General features: G+C 36.4%; 1 protein-coding gene across 11 annotated transcripts in view; it reads left to right on the forward strand.

Moving 5' to 3' along the window:
• INPP4B (inositol polyphosphate-4-phosphatase type II B) overlaps nucleotides 1-20,845 on the forward strand; it is a 775,173-nt gene that overhangs the window by 422,388 nt on the left and 331,940 nt on the right. For 10 of the 11 annotated variants that reach the window (XM_058721302.1, XM_058721291.1, XM_058721289.1 and 7 more), the window contains 2 exons: nucleotides 7,134-7,252; nucleotides 9,280-9,396. In XM_058721302.1, coding sequence (XP_058577285.1) covers nucleotides 7,134-7,252; nucleotides 9,280-9,396 — 236 coding nt within the window. Of the gene's footprint in view, nucleotides 1-7,133; nucleotides 7,253-9,279; nucleotides 9,397-20,845 lie in introns of those variants that run through there. The other variant, XM_058721299.1, reaches the window with a different exon arrangement.

Below are 20,845 nucleotides of genomic sequence, written 5' to 3' on the forward strand. Positions count from 1 at the left end.
TTTCCAACAAATATTGCTTATGTTGACAGTTAAGCATGGTTCACGTACTCTTCAGGGAAGTATGTGTTAATTAAAATCCCCCCCCCACAATGGTTAAGGGGGGGAGATAACACCTTTTTGTTTTATCCCTATAAGGACTTCAAAACAGTTACTTAACTGAAGGAAGAGCTGCAGTGGGTTCAGAGAGAGGTATTCCTGACCCTAATAGTTGTAAGTCTTCTAAATAAGCAGTGACAACTTCAACAACCTCATCTTTCAGAATGATGGGAGAAACATGTATTAGAGGAAATGTGAGAGGGCAGGAAAGAGAACAAAAAGGGATAAGACCAAATGAGAAAGATTACAGAAATTAGACTTGATTAGGTGAAAATACACTAAAATGAACAGGATGACAAGATATAATGCTAGAGTCAATGAATTAAAGACTCTTAAAAGATTCTACAAAGAATACTGAATGCACATAGAATGTATAAATTAATAGCCATAAATCAGTCAGTATGATATAGAGCCACATTTTTCTAAGAAGTAGCCTTAGGAGAATATTTATTAGTGAATACAGAATATCCTGACTACTCAGGAAATTCTGTGTGGATATTATTATGAAGCAGCGCCACTGTGCATTCTGCCATTTTACTGCATACAATTGAATTATCATGGATTGCAGTGCCCTGGAAATGGGGCAGTGTTGTCTTCTGAATCCAGTCAGGGGATCTGAACTGTATCCTACACTTCAGAAAATTGCTTTCTTGGGGCGCCTGGGTGGCGCAGTCGGTTAAGCGTCCGACTTCAGCCAGGTCACGATCTCACGGTCGGTAAGTTCGAGCCCCGCGTCGGGCTCTGGGCTGATGGCTCAGAGCCTGGAGCCTGTTTCCGATTCTGTGTCTCCCTCTCTCTCTGTCCCTCCCCCGTTCATGCTCTGTCTCTCTCTGTCCCAAAAATAAATAAACGTTGAAAAAAAAAAAAAGGAAAGAAAAAGAAAATTGCTTTCTTAACATTCCAGAGAGAAAGGAAGAATAAAGAATAGAAAGGAAGAAGAGCCTAAAAACAGGGAAGTATGTTATACATATTATACTGGCAAAGCAATAAAAAGAGGAGTTATGATGCTTTTTATGTATTACATACATTTTTTAACGTATGTTACAAATTTATATAATTTAAATTTAATCACTGGTATATAATGGTAACTGGGAAAACATATAATGGAGTACAGTAATTTTCTGGACTGGAAACATAACCCAAATTGGCATATCAATTGATTAGCGGCATCTAATTTTCTGGAATACGAGGAGAAAGATATATATGTGACATTTTAAGAAACCTGACCAAATAAGAATTTGAGAAGTAAATAAAACACTGTATTCTAGGCCTCAAGAGTCTTTCCCACAGCGTTTGGGGAAGTGGCTGATTCTCTTAGCCATAGTAAGATAAGAATGGTGTTATTGAGGGAGCCTAGAAACCAGATGGTTATTTCTCTAAAGCCCTGTTTGTACAAGGCTGCTTTCCTATTCAGGATACCCCAGCCTCTGTGCCCTGGCATTTTTTGCCCTTGAGTGGCATGGATTTATCTCTTCCATTTTCACTATGAAGGGTCTGTAGAGGGTACAATCGTTAAGATTTCAACAGAGGAGGAGGTACGCTTCTATTAGGCTATATTGGGTTCTAACTACAACATTTACTTTTAATTGCAAGAAAAGGAAGAGTTATTAGCAGTCTTCCTTTTTCGATGAAGGAAGTATACAGAGCAGAAGAGCAAGTCTTTCTATAATCTGTTGGGGCATCTCAGTTATTAGATAATGCCTCCCTGTTAGCCATCACTCTCTGTATAAAGGAACACTACCTCCCAGCTAAATGCCTACTTATAGGGTGAGTTGACTATTTACATGTAGCTCATTTGCCTGGCAGACAAAAAAAATAAGGCTTTCTGTTATTTTTGGTTGTTATTTGGAAGTTCCTAATCATAGGTAAAATTAACAAGTGTAAGTGCCCACATCTGATTTCACAGAAGACAGCATATTAATGATACCTATGATTTTGGAAATTAACAAATAATCCAGTAAAAGGTTTTAAGCATTTTTATTTATCTATATGAAAACAAGAAAATACCAAAAAATCACAGCTATAAATTTAATAAAATTCTTTTACTGAAGAACCATATGGTTATACCAAATTAGGACCAACCTGGAATATCTCAAGCATATAACTACTATAAGAATATTGGATAGATAAAATCCATTTTTGCATCAATGCATAATTATAATCATCATCATAATAATATAATGTGCCTAGCATTCTATATACATTGCTTCCTATAATCTTTACAGCAAATCTATGAAATGTGTCCTTTTAAGTCCACTCTACAGATTAGAAAATAGAGACTCAAAGAGATAATTTACCCAAAGTAACATAACTCCTTAGACTAGATCCAGGTTTCAAATAGTTTTATCTCCAGTGAAAAAATCATTCCTCTGTGTTCTATATATTATACTGTGTGGTTTCTCCTCTAAGCCTAACTTTCTTTTTGCTAATGTGAGAACAGAAAATAGAGATGTGGAAATTCTTGTCAAAGTCCCCTGCCCCTGCCTCCTTTGCTTGTGGCCATTGCTTTGTTCTGGAGGAAAGAGGATAAACTTTGTTAGATGCCAGTAACACTGAATGGCAAGAAGAGAGATGAAATGGAGTGAAGCAAGAAAAATGACCTGACTTCAAAGAAGAAAGAGTTCTTAAGGGGAAAGGGGTAGATGCTTGAAGTCGACTGTGAATTCACACTGCCCTGTGGCTCATGCTGCTGCTCTCATGAAAGCCTGTGGCAGGCACCTTTGCTTATTTGTGGACTCCATATCTGATGCAGGTCTTAGAATGCTAGGATTTGGCCAATGCTGCTGAATTCGAAGGCACTTGAACAAACAGTTGTGTTCTGCTTCAGATGATTATTGCTGGGATCGAACTCTCTGATAGAGGAGTCAAGAGACAGTTTTAGGCTTCCAGCTAAAATTGGCTAGAATCATGGAAAGGCTCTATGGATTCAAGAGACTTGACATGCTTTAGAAATGATGGCTGAATGAAACAAAAACTGTTATGTTATAAAAACTGTATTTCTGGGTAGAGAGAATATTTAATTTAACAAGAACTCTGAAGACCCCTGACCCCCTTAGCTCCTGGAACCTCAAATATTAGAACTAAGGAGCAAAAGATGATTTGTGCTGTCTTCCTAAGAATTCAAGTAGTAGCTTTGAGCATCTAGACCATAGGTTAGAAACTTCTGGTCCTTAGGCCAAATTAGTCACAGATGTATTTGTTGTATGGTTCTTATAACTTTAGCCTACACAGTGACTGGGATTTCAAGCTCTGGACAGATCCTCAAATCAAGCAACAGTGGGCTTTCATTTCTTTGGGCAATGAATTTGAATAGAGGTTCCCTCTGCTAACACAGCATAGGCTTTCCAGTTTGCTCAGTGCCCAGCCCTCCCCTGAGATATTGAGGCTGCATTTATTTTTTATCCTTACACTTCTACCTAGGATTCCCTACCATAGAGTGAGAGCTGTGTGACTCCTTTACAAATCTGAGCAGGAGACGCGGGTCTCATTCAAAACACTGGCAATAGAAAGTGAACCCTCAAGTTGCTAGTTACTGTAACAAAGTTGACAGAAAAAACTAGTAGCTCAAAACTATTTTATTTTTGTAAAGAAAAGTTTAAAATTATAAGCTTTTTAAAAAAAGGACTCATTACTTCTATATGGCAGTTTTTTCCCTTTTTGGTAAAAAATAAAACAAGTCTATTCAATGGACACAAGCACATCTGAATCCCAACCTATTAGCATCTTGTGTATTTAAACTCTTCTGGACTTTGGGAATACTTTTAAATAGCTCAGTCCAAAACAAAACCAGTAAAAAGGAAGAAATAATTCCTTTATTTATATTCCTATTATTTATATAATTATATATATAATCATTCATATATATATGTGTGTATATATATATACATATATATATGAATGATTGCAGAGAGACATTCATTAACTATGCATGTGACTCAATAAATTCTTAAATAAAATAAAACAGAACAACAGAAGCAAAACCTAATGTACTTTGTTAGTCTTATGAGTTGAGGAAGGCCATGTAGGCAGATCAGAGTTTTGTTTGGGTAATGGGTTGTGGCAAGTATATCTGGAAGATTGACAGAGTTTTTAGGCTTCTTTATTGGCTATCACATAATTCCTATGCAGGTTAGACTTTATAGTGACCAAATGAGTGATATCTCCATGAAGAAATCGAAGCACTCATCATTTATCACCCGTTCAGTGGGACAGTTTCAGGATATATAGATCCATGGCGTGTATAGGTTTCATGATATGAAATACAGTGACTCACCTACTGGATTGTATTTACAAACAAATATTGGACATGGTGACAGCTTTAAGGAGTTATCTGAATATGACTGAGTCAATAAAAAACATTTTACACAATAATAAAACACTAAATATTGGTAAATGTTTATATAAATATTGGTAAATATTAGTATAATGATATTGATAAACTTTATGTAGAAAAGTCCATTCATAAAAAAGGCATTAGCCTTTCTCAATTAGATGCCAAGAGACAGGTAAACAGATGAAGAAATAAAGTGTTCAAGAGTTTGTGACTTAATGTCACATAACTAGTAAACAAGGAATCTAGAAATACAGCTCAGGAATTCTGACTGATCTTAGGGTCTTTCCATGATATCTTACAGCCTAAGTATTAGGGAACAGAAAGTCTTCTGGGGTTTTGGGAAGAAAAGAGATATGTACTGCCCGAGGTATGACTTTAGTTATTGTTTTTTGTGCTTGTTTTAAGATATGGAATATAAAGGAATACAAAGTGCCATTATTGTTGTTTTTACTTCTTCAGTATTGGGATATCTGCAAATTGGGTTGGAGAGAACACTTCAGTTTAATGAAGACTTTGTCTGTTTTTATTAGGAGTGAGTCTGAGAGTTTCTCTCATAAAAGAGAGAATAGCAGCTTGCTTCTGGGAAATAATCACAGCCCACCACTGATAAGAAATCTGAAAAGGAGTAACTCATTTTGAGCAAACGTGTCATAAGCTCATAAGGTAGAGATGAGGCTGCAGGCAGAAAGAGGGCAAGATGCATGTGTTTGAAGCAAATGAACTTCAGCTTTAAAATCCAAGACAGGTATAGTCAACATCAGTAGATGGAGAGAAAGCTGAACACCCTGAGCATATAACCAAGCAAATGAGTTATGAAGTTAAACAGATTCGTAAGGCAAGTAGAGGAAATGATCAAAGTAACACCAAAGAACAGGAAAGTTTAAATCTAGCTTTTTTTTTTTTTTTTTTTTTTCCTTCCGGAGCTATGTTGACATTGAAACCTCACATCAGTGTTTCCTAAAACTGCAGATCTCTTGGGTGGGACAGTAAAGAATTATGGCAGCGGGTCTTCCAAAGGTAGGTGCCATTTGTGCAGGAGAGGAATTCAGTACAGCAAGAAAAGAAATGGAACTAATGGGGAAAGATGTAAACAAAGCACCAGTGTTCCACTAATGTAAATGTGAGCACTTAATATTCCTAAGCCTCTAGTTTTCAATATGTAAAACTGAAATAGTAAGTCCAAGTTCTGTTTTGAGAAATAAAAAGATAATTAGCAAAATGCCTCAAAAAACAGGGAGGGCTAAATTGTAGCTATTACTTTTTCCACACATGATTTCCTAAGCTCTCCTGTATTGATAGAGGCATTTAAAGAGAGGTGGTTTAAGTAAGGAAAAATCGTGACAAAATACCATCCACGAACAAAAGGATCTCAAAGTCTGGCAGGAAGAATTAAGGAGGTAAATATTTTGCCCAGCATTGCCGAGCTAGTCGAATTGGGTGAAAACCAGGCCTGTTTGGTTCCAAATCTCTATCCCATTCTGCTTCTATAAATGAGATGATCTGTAAGCCCCTGGAAGATGCTAATTACATTTATAATTTCCTCTGCTTTCAAGTTTTGGATTTAAGCCATAGTACCTGTGTCCCAGTGGATGAAGGTCCTGTAAATTGCCGCGGTGACACAACATAGCTTAAATGCACCCATTCTCCTGTCCCTTCCTGTACCGGTCAGCACCTGTCAGAAGTGTGGGGTAAGGATGGTATAGAGCCCAGCACACTGTCATCATGGATCTAGAACCCAGTTTCCCCCAGCTCGCCTTGGGCCTTCAGCTGAGCATAACTTGAACCCCTTCTGGAGAGGAGCCTTTGCATCATATTTAGCCACCCAAAGGCAGGTAGTAAAACTATTTCAGAACCAGGGGAGAAAGCACTGCGACAGATGTTGGACCTGCTGAAAAGGAATGTAGTTTTGATTTTCCCTCAGTATTGTGGGAATGATATGTGGGAGGAGAAGATATTCAGGTAAATATGGTATGGTGATGAGACTCTGTAATATGAGCCTGGTGTCTCAAAGGAAAGTTATTAGTTTGCGCCCCCTGGGCAAAAATTAACCCATCCTTATTCCACATTTCTGCCTCCCAGACTTGGCTGGTATCCCAGACAGAGGGCATTTTTAACCCCTCCTCTGCCTCTGGCTTGTGGCTTGCGTGCTGCTTTGGTAGTGTAGCCTCTCTTCCCAGTTTCTGTCACTGTGTATGATTGTAGGAGGCCAGCTCTAGCCAATAGACAGGTAAGGACCAAGGGCGCATTGGTACATTTGAACCAATCCAGCCAATGTCAATAAAGAACAGCGTAAAGTTTCCTGGATATAGCCCAACTCAGCTTACTTTGTCTGGGAGTGTGATTTAAAGCCCAGGGTTTAATGACTAATTAAAGTCCCTCAAGTCCCTGAGCTGTGTGTGCACAGTCACACATTAGAGCCGGGATCCCCTGGCAGTCAAGACTAGCAGGAGCGGCAAATGTTGTCAGTGGAAATGAACTCTCAATTCAGCTCTGCAACACGTGACTTCCTATTTCTGTAAGGTACTTCCAAGGGACTTCCTCTGTAAAAAAAAAAAAAAAAAAAAAAAAAAAAAAAAAAAAATCAGCCTGAATCCCAGGAGATTTCATTCAGCGCCATCGCTAAGTTTACTTCCAACTCAGACAGAAGTTTTCCCTGAGACATGGTGTTAGTTTCTTTTCTTTCTCTTTCCTCCGTCATTGTCAGCATGCAAGGATCTTGTGGCTCCTGTCCGTGATCGGAAGCTGAATACACTGGTGCAGATCTCAGTAATCCACCCAGCGGAGCAGGGTCTGACAAGATACTCAAGCACGGAAATCGTGGAGGTGAGTGAGCGAGCTGTGTGCCTGCATTTCTCTGCTCTGCTCTCACTCTCTCAGCCTCTTTCTGGATTTAAGCAAGCAGCTGAAATAAGTTAGCCCATGGCCTGTAGCTACGCTATGTTACTGTCCTCTGTCATTTGAGAAAGCATACCTGAGGTTATTAAGCATGCATTGGTAACTTACCAGAATAAACAGATGAGAGAAGAACTTGCCTTTTTCATAAAAGACCTTATGTTTCTTTAGTAAATAGAAAGAAAAAAAAATCCCACATTGAATCCTTAAATATAGCAACAAGTAGGGAGAAAATATATAGAGATTTTTAAATTAAATGGAATGAAAATTTGCTTTTGGGGGAAAAAAGAGAACCATAAAGTACCTAGAGAAGTTAAGTGTTTTTGCCCTTTTCGTTTTTTCCTATGTTCTTCAGTCTGCCCATGGAAACTTTATATTCTCTGCTATTTGTGTGTGTCTTTTTAAAGTAAGATGTTTTTCAAAGAAAGGTAGATGATTAATTTCAGAAACTGTAATGTTTCTAGCTAAAGGGTGTAAATATTACTCATCAGATGAGAGATTTCCTATTTACATTTATTGTTACTAATATACATTCAAAATGTGTTGGGAGGAAATTTGTTATTTTATTGGATCAGATTCAAAAGAGGAAGTGTTTCCCTTTTGATTATTTTGTTCTCATCATGCATATTTCATGAACTTAGTGAATAAGAGATACCTGAATATCTGGGACTAAAGAAAGTATACTTTAAACTCCTTAGCTCTGCGTGATTTTTTTAGACTTGTAAACCCTGTCTGTTTTGCATGAGGAATTTCTCTGCAAGGAACTGAGTAGCCTACCCCAGACCGGGTTTGCTCAATGCTGACCTGTGCCTGGCTGGCGGAATAAATGATTCAGACTGAACTCTACTCATTTCTCTAATGAGAATGACCCAGATCCTGTATGGAATCTTGAATCTGCCCTTTGGAAACTTCAGGTTCCAATGCTGGTATAATTTGTAGTTAATGCTGTGGTTGAGTTAACAAAAATAGCCTCATTCATATAGCAAAAACTTGACTAAAATTATAAAGTTGTTTATGCTATGAAAAAAATTTAAGTATTGTTCCAATATAATTATTTTTAAAACATTGCCAAAACTTAAAAGAAATTATTTTGACACACTTCAGATGTTTATGTTTGAACATATATAGCTATTTGGGGCTGTTTTTTTCCAACGTGTCTAACACAGAGCTGAACAAAAAGTAGTATTTGTTGAATACAAAGAGAAAGAATGAATGGATAAATGAATAACTTGAGCTTTCAGAAACTCATAGATGCCTGGTTTACAGAATTGTAGCAAACATCTCCATGATATTTGGTAATATGCATATTTAAATATCGATGTCAAATTTAATGTTGGATGTCAGCTCTCTAAAAATGAATTATGAGACGTTGAACTAGCCTGTGGGGCACATCCTAAACTAGTAATTTTATAGCCCCAAATCCATCATATGAAGTTTCTTTCATTAGTTTTCAAATTGGTTGGAGAAAAAAAAAAACCAGCTGAACATCTCAAAACAAATGGACATTATCAGAGCATGGCTTTCAGCTGAATCATTACAGAAAGGAAGTAAATGGTACTTTATGAGAAAATAGCTTCATTTTACTTTGATCAGTCAATATCTTAGATTTTTGTATACATTTCATGTGAAATCCATTAAATGTATTGTAGGTGGACTGACAACTGACCCTAAAGGAGAGTTCTGCATATAATGAAAATAAGCTGTTTTTCCAGACTATTAGCAGCTGTGACACTGATGTAGTAGCATTTACTATCAACAGCTATATCAGTATTTGGGGCCCTGGGCCTTCTGTCGCCCATGAGCATCATTTGGCAATTCAGGTCTCTCTTCCAACAGAACTATTTCCTAGAAAAACAAACAGACTCAGACACATTTTCTGCGCTCTCGTGTGTCCCTGCATGTTGCCGGCTGCAGTTGCTGCTTTATTGAATCAAAGTTGTCTGCTGCTGCTGTTACAGGGAACAAGAGACCCACTGTTTTTGACTGGTGTCACATTCCCATCTGAGTATCCCATCTATGAGGAGACCAAAATAAAGCTAACAGTCTATGATGTCAAGGATAAGTCTCATGACACTGTAAGTACTTACCCTTCTTTCTTTCTTTGGGAAATGAAGTTATGCTTTTCCAAACTATTGGGTTTTGGATATAACTGGGCATTTTTCAAAGAGGGTATTTATACTGTGTTTATGCTTGCCTTATGTTTATAGTTTCCTGACGTCTCCCCCCACCCCCTTCCAATTCACTTGGCTTAGTGCCAAGCTGGCAATTGGTTAGGAGCAAAAGCTTTCAGAACGTATTTTTCTCTTTTTCAGGAAGGCTGGCTTGATCTCTTGGTTTACATTTCTGTTGTTGTTGTAAGGAGTTGCTGAAGGAGTCATATTGTGGGCATAAAGCAAGTAGAAAGGATTAACTTTACATGTTTGAAAACTTTCTAGAGATTGTAATTATTCTAAAACAGGAGATTGATAAAGGGCTCTATTTTCACAATTTCTTCCTGTACATATGAGAGAGAAACTCCCTCTATTTTCCCGAAGTTGTTCCTGGCACTAAAACAAACAAGAAGTACTAGGCAGATGTTTTAAGAGGCGTATTTACGTGAAGGTCATGTAAAGTCCCAATGGTCTTTTGTCCTAAATTCTTCAGTCTTCCCACAGTGTCTGACTTCTCTTCCATGACTGCCAGGTTAGATAAGTGAAGTACCAGGCATTACCTCTAGAGGCCACTCTGAAAATTCCTGGACAGAGGAGAATCCTGTTGGGTAGGTGCTGAGGAAGGGATGACTTCAAAGGAGCCCTCTTCTTTAAATCCCTCAGGTCAGCATGAATTTTTGTCTGTTTTCAAGACAGGGGAGCTACGGCAGTGTTGACGATCAATAGTGAAGCACATGCCAGGAAACACTGAAGGCAGGGAGGCCTTTAGGTACCAGAAGAGTTCCTGTTGAAGCTAAGGGGCACTGCTGGACCTTGGGAATCACACATACCTAGTCTGAGGAAAGCGTCACTTGAAACTTAACCCTCACCTACGTTATGGTTCAAGTAGATAGTGGGAGGAGGTGATACAACTGTGCAGGGGAGTAGTAAGCAGGGAAACGATTAGGATGATGGGACGGTAAGCAGCAACTATGGGATTTTATGTTCCTCCAAGCACATGATCAAATTCAGTCCTCCCAGCAGTCCCAAGGCACAGACAGGACAGAATATGGAAAGGACAGAGGTATAGCAACACTATGTTACAGAAATGAATGTTTTCCCTAAACTCTCAAGTTTGTGAAGTCCTTAGAAATGTCAGAGTTAGAAATATTAAATACCTAAGGTGCTTCTAGTCCCTTCACTCTCTCTCATTTAGAATGTGCATGGATGTTAATGCTTTAGGGATAATCAGTTTACTCATTAATTATACTTTTTGTTGGCTTCTGTTCTGAAAGCTAATTATTTAAGGTCTTTTAAAGACTTCCTTCCTTGATCAGAGGTGTCATCACATAAAAGTATTGGATGAACTGGGATCCCTGCTGTAAAATACGACTTGTGAAATTTGAACACACTTAAGAAACGCAGGCGGCTTTCATTTACAAAGAGCTGTTAATTAAGGCATAACCTCTTCCTTAAAATAACTAACAATTGGTTCTGGAAATGGAAGTGTAAATAGAAACAGAGTCTATTAATATGCTAATAATCCCCACAGACATATAGTCTTTTTCCTGGAAATTTTTCTCTTGTTTCTTAAGATTTTCTTTGGGTTGGGGGTGGGAGAGGGTAAGAAGAGGAAGCAGGAAGTGGTTTTAAAGTACAATTTGTAATGATGAGCACGTAACAACCTAAAGCAATTTAAGATCATAATACTTTTAAGACCTACGAAATGAAAATATGTGTTTGTGTTTTAGAAAATTAATGAATTATGTGCTTGTATTTAAAAGTAGTTTAAATATTTGATCCTAGTAAATCATTGATCATGTGAGGCTGGCCCAAAACAATGAGATCTTCTACCAACTGAATACTAACTAGTTGAGTCAGATGACTAAGTTGCTTGCTCTTTCCTATTGAGTTTATCATTACTTGGAGTTCATCAGTCAAATAAATTTGTTACTTTGCCATTTCATATTCATTGACATACCTATTTATATTAGATATTTTTAAAGAGAAATGATAACCTTTCATCTGTGCCCTTGATATGGCTATTATCTAACTAGTCATTGTTCTTGTATTCCTCCAAACATTGGACCTAAGATTGATTACCTTAACTCAGTAACTTCAGCAGAAATGCAATTAATCATTATAATGAATGAGAAGAGTCTGTTGATTCAGAATGACTATTGTTTCCTCCTACTACATTCTTCATCCTCCTCATTCACTTCAGCAAATCTCTCACTGTGGCAGATGGATGGATAATGCTTAGCAGGTGGGAAGGTAGGTTATGGTTGGGTGATAGGGTCATTATTAAAATTAGAGTGACTGGGGCGCCTGGGTGGCTCAGTCGCATCCAACTCTTGATCTCCTCTCAGTTCATGATCTCAAGGTTGTGAGATCAAGCCCTGTGTTGGGCCCTGTGCTGAACATGGAGCCTGTTTAGGATTCTCTCTCTTTCTCTCTCTCTCTGCCCCTTCTCTGCTCACATGCATGCTCTCTCTCTTTCTGTCTCTCTCAAAATAAATAAATAAAAATAAAATAAGAATGAACTTTTTATTAATTTCCTCACCATCAAACTTTGTCTTTTTCCACTTCTTCCCATACAACTGATGTTTTGGAAGATACTGAACAAGGCCCTTTCCACACTCAGATAAGGACAGCCATCAATCTGCAAACACATGATTAGGTCACAGAATTGGTTTACTCATGGTAGAAATGTGAATTTCTATGTATTTTGCAAGAGCACAAATTGCTTTATTCCTTTTGTTCTTAGAGTAAATGTTTGCTGTATCCCTCAACTTGTTAGATGTTCAGTTTATAGGACAGAGTCTTGTGTCCATTAGATACTGAACATTTCTCAGGTGAGAATATATGTCCGAAGACATTTTTTACTGCCAGTTACTAGCAATCCTCCATTTGTACCTTTCAGAAAAAGTTACCTTATCAAGATTAGATGTAAGTGTATTGAACTGTATGAGTTAATGTTCAAGGCAGTTCACTTCTAGTGCAGTTGCCTATACGGAAGTGTCTAAGTTTTTTTTGTGTGTTTTTCTATGGAAAAGAAAATCATTTACATTTCGTATACTTTGACTTGGCTTGATTTTTTTTTAATTTTTTTTTCAACGTTTTTTATTTATTTTTGGGACAGAGAGAGACAGAGCATGAACGGGGGAGGGGCAGAGAGAGAGGGAGACACAGAATCGGAAACAGGCTCCAGGCTCTGAGCCATCAGCCCAGAGCCCGACGCGGGGCTCGAACTCACGGACTGCGAGATCGTGACCTGGCTGAAGTCGGACGCTTAACCGACTGCGCCACCCAGGTGCCCCTACACTGACTTTTGAGAAGGTTAGGTATAATTATACTTGTTGAGATTCAAATTCTATAAGCTGGCCTTCTTCTCTATCTTCTATAGAAGGTATAGTACAGCTTTTTCCTTAAAAAGAAATCGATATTATTGATCACTAAGCATATACCAAACACTATGGTTAATATGTATGGTTTGTCCTTTAGTCTCCAAAAAATTCTTTGAGGGAAGTATTACTGCGTCCATTTCAAAGATGAAAAAATTGAGATTCTAAAGCCTTAAGTAGGCCAATTCAAAGATCCTGTCTTTTCTCAAGTGTACATATGTTGTTAGGATTGCCCTCATTTTCACTCCCACACGATGGTATTTTTATTTCAGCTGGTATTTTAAAAGCATTCTCTATTTAGGTCTTCAAAACTGATTGAGAAAAAAAATGTTAATATGTCAATATAGGGGAAAAACATATCCAAATTTTTTAAGCACTTAGATTAAGTATGTATAACTAATTGCAGATGTCTGAATACATTTTATAATGAAGTGGCCAACTAATCATGAAACAACAGCTATTGTTACCTGTTGTGAAGTGACTAAGTTTATGTCTTAAACTTTTGCTTTTGTCCACCTGGCCTTATTTTCTCTTTTCTTTTGTGTGTGCCACAAGGTCTTCTCAACTTGCTGGTTCACTCAGACTTTGTCTTTTGTAACGCTCTGTCTCCATCATAATATAATTTGCAAGGGGAGTTACTGATCCTGAATCCATAGTATAGAGGTAGTTCAAGGTTCTAAAATATTGCTGCCCTTCAAATAAAACTTCACTTTCTTTCTACGTGTTGATAAATGGTATATATTTACAAAGAGCATATTTATATTTTATTGAAACATAATTTATATATGATAAAAAGGACAGATATAAAGTTTCAGTTTGATGACTTTGACAGTTGCATATGACCATATAACCTATGCATATTCAAGATATAGAACATTTCCATCATTCCAAAAAGTTCCTTTGTGCCTCATTGTTGTCAATCGCCACCCCACATACTCTGAGGCAACAACTTCCCCATATATATATCACCATAAGTTTGTTTTGCTTGTTGAAATTTATGTGAATAAAATCATATAATATGTGTTCTCTTGTGCCTGGTATCTTCTGTTCAAACACGTTTTTGAGATTCATTTATGTTGCTGAGTGGTATTATTACTGAATGGCATTACACTATAGTGACACCACAGTTTGTTTATTCATTCTCTTATGGATGGGCATTTAATTACTTGCAGCTTTTGACAACAATGAATAAAGTGTGTATGAACATTTGAGTACATGTATTTGTGTGGATATTTGTTTTTATTTTGGGAGGTAAATACTGAGGAGTTAAAATTGTTAAATCATAGGGCAGATGTCTGTTTAACTTTTCTAGGAACTGCCAAACTGTTCTTCAAAGTTATTGTATGGGTTTATTCTCCCACTCTTAATTCTGTATGAGAGTTCCAGTTAACTCCACTAATAATGATATTGTCGATCATTTTCATTTAGCATTCTAGTGGGTATGAAGCGGTATCTTAATGGGTATTAATTTGCGTTTTCCTGATGACTGATTCTTTAAGTACCTTTTCCTATGCTTAGTGGCCATTCATCTTTTCTGTTTGCAAGTTTCTGTTCACGTTTTTCCCTTTTTTTAAAAAAAAATGGGTTTTCTTTTTATTGTTGATTTATAAGAACTTTTCATATATGTAGATGTAAGTGGTTTTATGAATATAGGTGTTACAAGGGCCTCTCCTCCCTTTGGCTTACCTTATAATTTTCCTAATGATGTATTTTGTTATTCAGGGATTTTAAATTTTGAGTGAGTTCAGTTCATCAATCTTTTCACTCATAGTGTTTTTTGTGTCCGCAAAGATTATTATGCCTCAGGTCATGAGAGTATTCTCCAGTGTCTTCCTTCAGAATGTTCTATCATTCTAGCCGTTACATTGAGGAATGAGATAGGGATCAAAGTTATTTTTCCCATGAGGATATCCAGTTATTGCAGCAATTTGTCAAAAATACTTTTTTCTTCATTAAATTTAGTTGGTGTCTTGAATAGAAATTCAGTTGTCTACTGATAGATGCAGGTCTATTTCTCAATGATCTCTTTTCTTCCATTGATCTCTTTATCTAGCATCATGACAATAACACAAAGATTGTAGCTTTATTGTAAGTCCTGCCACCTTTGTGCTTTTTATCAAGATTTTTGTTTTGTTTTGCCGATTCTAGAGCCTTAGTTTTTCCACATAAATTTGAAAACAGCTTGTCAATTTCTTCAATTGGGATTGTTGGGATTTTCAACAATCTGTTGAATTTTCAATGGGATTTTCATTGGAATTTTGTTGAATGTATATATTATTTTGGAGGGAATGGACATCTTAACAATACTGAGTCTATTAATCTTTAAATATGCTAGACATATCTATTTATTTACATATTTAAATTTTATCAGGAATACATTTGTGTTCACATCATTTGTGTGTGATCATAATATATTTTAAGACTTATTTCTAGGTATATTTGATAGTTTTTCATGATAACATATAAGGTATTTTTTAAAATATAGCTTTAGGGGTGCCTGGGTGGCTCAGTCGATTAAGCGTCTGACTCTTGATTTCAGCTCAGGTCATGATCTCCTGGTTTGTGGGATTGAGCCCACATCAGGTTTTGTGTTGAGAGTCTGGAACCTGCTTGGGATTCTCTCTGTCTCTGCCCCTCCCTCCCATTCTCTCCTAAAATAAATAAGTAAACATAAAATATATGTGTATATATATACATATATATATACACGTATATATATACATATATATACACATATATATACACGTATATATATACACACATATATATATGTGTGTATATATATATATATATATATATATATATACATATAGTTTTAAACTCTTGTTTGTTAGTATGTAGAAATACAATTACTTTCTGAGTATTGGCCTTGTAACCTACAGTCTTGTTAAATTCACATATTAGTTCTAAAGCATTTTTTAAAACTCCGTAGGGTTTTATAAATATGTAATCATGTTACCTGCAAATAATGCAAAATTTATGTTTTCTTTTCCAGCCAAAGTGCATCTTATCTTTCCTTATTGCACTAGCTAGGTGCAATAGGACTTTCAGTATAATATCAATAGAAGTGGTAACAGTGGAAATCCTGGTTTTGTTTCCAGACTTAAGGAAGAAGTGTTCAGTAATTCAACATTAAATATGATCTTAACTGTAGGCTCTTCATCGATGTCTTTTGTCAGATTGAGGAATTTCTCCCTATCCCTAATTTTCTGTGAGTTTTTATCACGAGTAGTATTGAATTACCAATTCAATACCAATGGCTTTTTTTGGTATATATTGAGAGGCTTAAATGTTTGTCTTACTTATTCTGTTAATGTAGTGAATACATTAATTCATTTCTGTAAATTAAGCCAACCTTAGATTACTGGAGGCAATTTTTTTTCACTTGGCAGCAATCTCGCCTCTCTCTCAAGCTTCAGCCTAGCACATGGGAAAATCGACCTCTGCTCCTCTGCTTCACATTGGAAAAAGCCCTGTGCAGCTCAGTGGTGAAATCTCTCAGCTCTCCTGTACATTGAAATCTCCTCCTTCAGTATGTGATGTCCCATGGGAAGGAGTAGGTGGATGGGCAAAATTCATTCATGCAATGGCTAGGGCTCCTCACGGCTCAAATCTCTCATGCCAGGCAACATGTGCTCATTAAAAGTTTGTTACGAGTCCATCTGGTTTCTATGGAAGATCCTCCGCTTCCTGCTGCTCAGCCAGGAATAATACCAGCCATGGGTATGTCTTCCTCCAGGAACAGTCTGTCTTTCCCTGGATTTCATTTCATTTGGTTTATTTACATCCTCAGGTTTCTGATGGGTATAACAAAACCTGATTTGGTAGTGTATCTGATGTTACTATAGGAGTGGCAGTCTCTTGCAAATTTTTGCATCTTTACCAGAAGTGGAAGTACTATATATTTAAGTTCTTTAGCATTTATGCTACTCTCTCTATATTTGCATTTCCATCTCCTTTTCCCCTCCTCTGTAGTTGACATATTCAGTGTATTACAATCTATGCTGCTCTTTACGTTGTTTTTCCTTTCTTCTTTTATTCCTTTTTTCTGTGTTAGTATCTTCATTCACACAGTACTTGCTCTATATCATCTGTTCAGGGCTTTTGTTTGTTTATTGTTTTTGTTTGGACTCCCAAAATAGAGGAAAGAATATTCAATACTTCCTTACTTTCCCTAAGAAAATAATGTTTGCATTGAGACAGGCCAGCTATTGGACAGTCTTATTTGAAATAAGAAAATGAATTTACTCATGAAGTAAAAGAAGTTTCTTACAAAACCTTTTGGCCTTAGCAGAGTGGCTGCTTGACTCTGTGAAGTCGCCACATCCTTATTTCATGGAGATTAGCAGAACTGTATTTTGAATATTTTCAAACTTAGCTATCTACAAATGTGTGTGTTAGAAACATTGTTTAACCTAGCTTAAAACACACACACGCGCGCGCGCGCACACACACACACACACACACACACACACACACTAATACCTAGAATTAATTTGCCTTTTTTCCAATTAAAATAGATATGATGATGGGTCGTCTGGGTGGCTCAGTTGGTTAAGCTTATGACTTCAGCTCAGGTCATGATCTCGTAGTCCATGGGTTCAAGCCCCAAGTTGGGTTCTGTGCTGACAGCTCAGAGTCTGGAGCCTGCCTCAGATTCTGTGTCTCCCCCTTTTTCTCTGCCCCTCCCCGACTTGTGCCCTCTCTCAAAAATAAATAAATAAATAAATAAACATTAAAAAATAGAAATGATGACATAAGGTCACTTCCCATTCTCTTTTCAAAGCTGGGAAAGTTAATTAATGTTAATCACAAACATAGAGGACCATAATTTACCCTGTGTTTCCCAATGAACTCTTATTCTGAGTCTGACTTCCATTGAACATTCAAGAATGACTTTGAATTTTTTACTCTCATAAGTTTTGAGCAGTGAGCACTTTTCATTTTAGACATCATGAAATATCACTGGGAAGAGTGGTTGGGGGAGTTGCAGGGTAATTCTATTTTGAGCCTGTTGAGTCTACAAACTGGAGTTTAGTCATGTCAGTATAAATCTAATTTGATGGGTGCTGCCCAGAAGTTTTAGGAAGTTCTCTGATCCCTTATCATAAGGGAACAGAAATGGAGGCACTGAGGTTTGATCCAGGAATACAGCCTGTGTACATATGGAGCACCTTAACACCAAAACCTGATAAATGTTAAAAAAATAAAAGCTATACCCAAATTTCAATTAGAAACATAAGTACATAAGTTGTAAGTGAAATAGCATTCAGTAGAATTCATCTGTGTGGAAAAAGAAAAATACATTCTGGAAAGCAAAAATGGCTCAATATCAGAACATCTATCAACATAATCTATTTTATTAAGTAAAGGAGAAAACTCATTTGATTCTGTCAATGGATGGTAAAGATGCATTTAATAAATCTAGTGGTCATGTCTAATAAAAAATAAATAGATTATGTTACAGAAATATAATAAAAAACTATCTGAATAAGATAATATAAATGTTGAAACAATGAAGTGCTAAAATCATTTCGACGAGACACCTAATTAACCACTATCATCATTATTATTCAACACCTTCTTGGAGACTATAGAAAATACAATGAGAAAATTATATTACTTATGTAAAATTTGGAAGACAAGAAGCAAAACTATTTATCTATTGATGTGATTAAAATATCCGGAAATCCCAAGAGACTTTAGAAATAAAAACCAAATATGATTTGGTAAGTTGGTTGGTTATAAGATCAATATATTTAAAAATCAATAGCACCCTTCTTTTATAGCTTACATTACATAGAAAAGTATAAAATCTTATTAAAGACTGTAAAATAAGGTCTTTACCAATAGGAAAACTTACTTGTGTTAGAAAATAATATAATTACCATCAATCCAAATCAATTTATAAATTTAATGTAATTGCAAATAAAATATTATTTTTATGGAGAGGGATTTGGGGGATTGGATAAAGTGATCTTAAAATTTACTTAACTAAATCAATATCCAAGAATAGCAAAAGACATTTTTAAAAATAGTAAGGTTTGCCTGATCAGGCATTAAAACAAAACATAAAGCTACTGCAGTCAAATCTATGTGGTTTGGTCATAGGAATAGACAAATAGAGGAGTGAGACAGAATATCAAATCTAAGAGCAGATTCCAGGAAAGCTGATAATTGACTCTATGAGGTAGATGGTTTAAGTCAGCAGGTAAAGAGTAGATTATTTAATACAAATGGTATTGGTTAAATGACTGTCCATCTGGATGAAAATGATAGTACAGTCATATTATATGTATAAAAATACATTTTACATAGATTAAATGTAGAAACTAAATTGCATTAAAGCTCTTGCAAGATAGTTTAAAAGATATATAATCTAGAGGCAGGAGGTAGGGAAAGTTTTCTTAATAATGGGAGTCCAGAAGTTGACATTTAGTCAACAAAAGTTGACATTTGACTATATGGAAATCTACACATTTTACATGAGGATCTATGGGATAGACAAGACAGAAAAAGTAGATATGGAAAACTATATGCAAGTCAAAGATTGGTGGATTAATCCCTATAATATTTAAAAAGTTCTTTCAAGTTTAGAAAAGGATATTTAAAGAGGTTGTCCTCAGAAGAATAAATCTAAATGACCAAGAAACATTTAAAAATGTTCTAACTGTATATTCTTAAAAACACAAAATTAAAATAGCAATGTGATCATCAATTTTTACTAATAAACCGGCAAAAATTTTAAAGACCATTGCTGGCAGGGATGTGGGAAAAAGTGTACTCTCATGCACTGTTGATTTAATGTGAAATTTTACAACTTAAAAAAAAAAACCAATATGCCAGCATTTATTAAAATGGAAAATAAGTATACATTTTGATTTGGCAACGTTACTCCTGGTTATTAACCTCTTCTAAGTAAAACACTTGTACTTGAGGATATATGGAAAAGGATGTTTGAGCATTGCTCAAATAGTGAAAAATTAGAAACAGGGTGAATGCTTATCAGTAGTGAAGTGTGTGAAAAAATTCTGGTGTGTCCAAACTAGGGATATTATGAAGCCTTAGAAAAAGAAGGTGTAATTCATGGGAGTTCTAAAAGCAGACCTGGAAGATTCAGGAGGGACTGCATAATTGAGAAAAGCAAATGCCAAAAATAACATATAATCTAATTTCATGAAAACAAAATTACTAATGAAAAATGCCTTTATATATGTATGTGTGTTGTTTCTGTATTTAAGATAGTATATACTTGTAGATGACTGTTATGAGTATGTAGAAAATATAGGAGGGTTAAAGCAATGGGTTGAGTGAGGGAGGAGGGGTGTGGATGATGAGGCAGAGTAAAAGAAGAGATAAAGGAGAGCATGAAATAAAATAAATGTGATAAAACAGTCATGTTAACGGATTTGCTGACAGAATTCCTTATTTTTAATAAATTAAAATAAATGTAACTTTTGAAAATGACTGCCATTCCCATTACTTTTATACAAAATATGTCATCCTAAGAGGAGTGTTCCTTTTGCATCTTGAAGATTCAATATGGGAAGTCTGTCAGTGGTCCTGGATGAAAGGGAACTGCAGTGAACAAGTGGCAGCCTGAAGGAGTACTGGTGGGCACAGGGCAGGGGCTTCAGCATCTGGGGAGATGTGAGGGACCCACTGTCGGGGATCATCTGCATGGAATGGAGGCAGCAGCCGAAAACATCACCGAGCTCGTTCAGAGCAGAAGAGGAAGAAAATGGCAATCATCTGCAATACTTGATGAAGTCCGTGGGAACTCCCCGAAATAACTAGGGGGGTACTCGTCGGGGTCTCTTGGATCTGCAGTCTCAGGGGGAAGCACCATCTTCCCATGCTACATTATAGTCAGTATGCTGTGCAATGCATTTGTGCTTCAAAGTAGATCTAGGAACATTTATCTTTCCACCTGCTAACAGTAGTCGAGTGATCTGATAACTGACTGCTGTGATTTGTGAGTCTGACTTGGA

The sequence above is a fragment of the Neofelis nebulosa genome, chromosome 3 (genome assembly GCF_028018385.1).
Source record: "Neofelis nebulosa isolate mNeoNeb1 chromosome 3, mNeoNeb1.pri, whole genome shotgun sequence".
Lineage (NCBI taxonomy): Eukaryota > Metazoa > Chordata > Mammalia > Carnivora > Felidae > Neofelis > Neofelis nebulosa.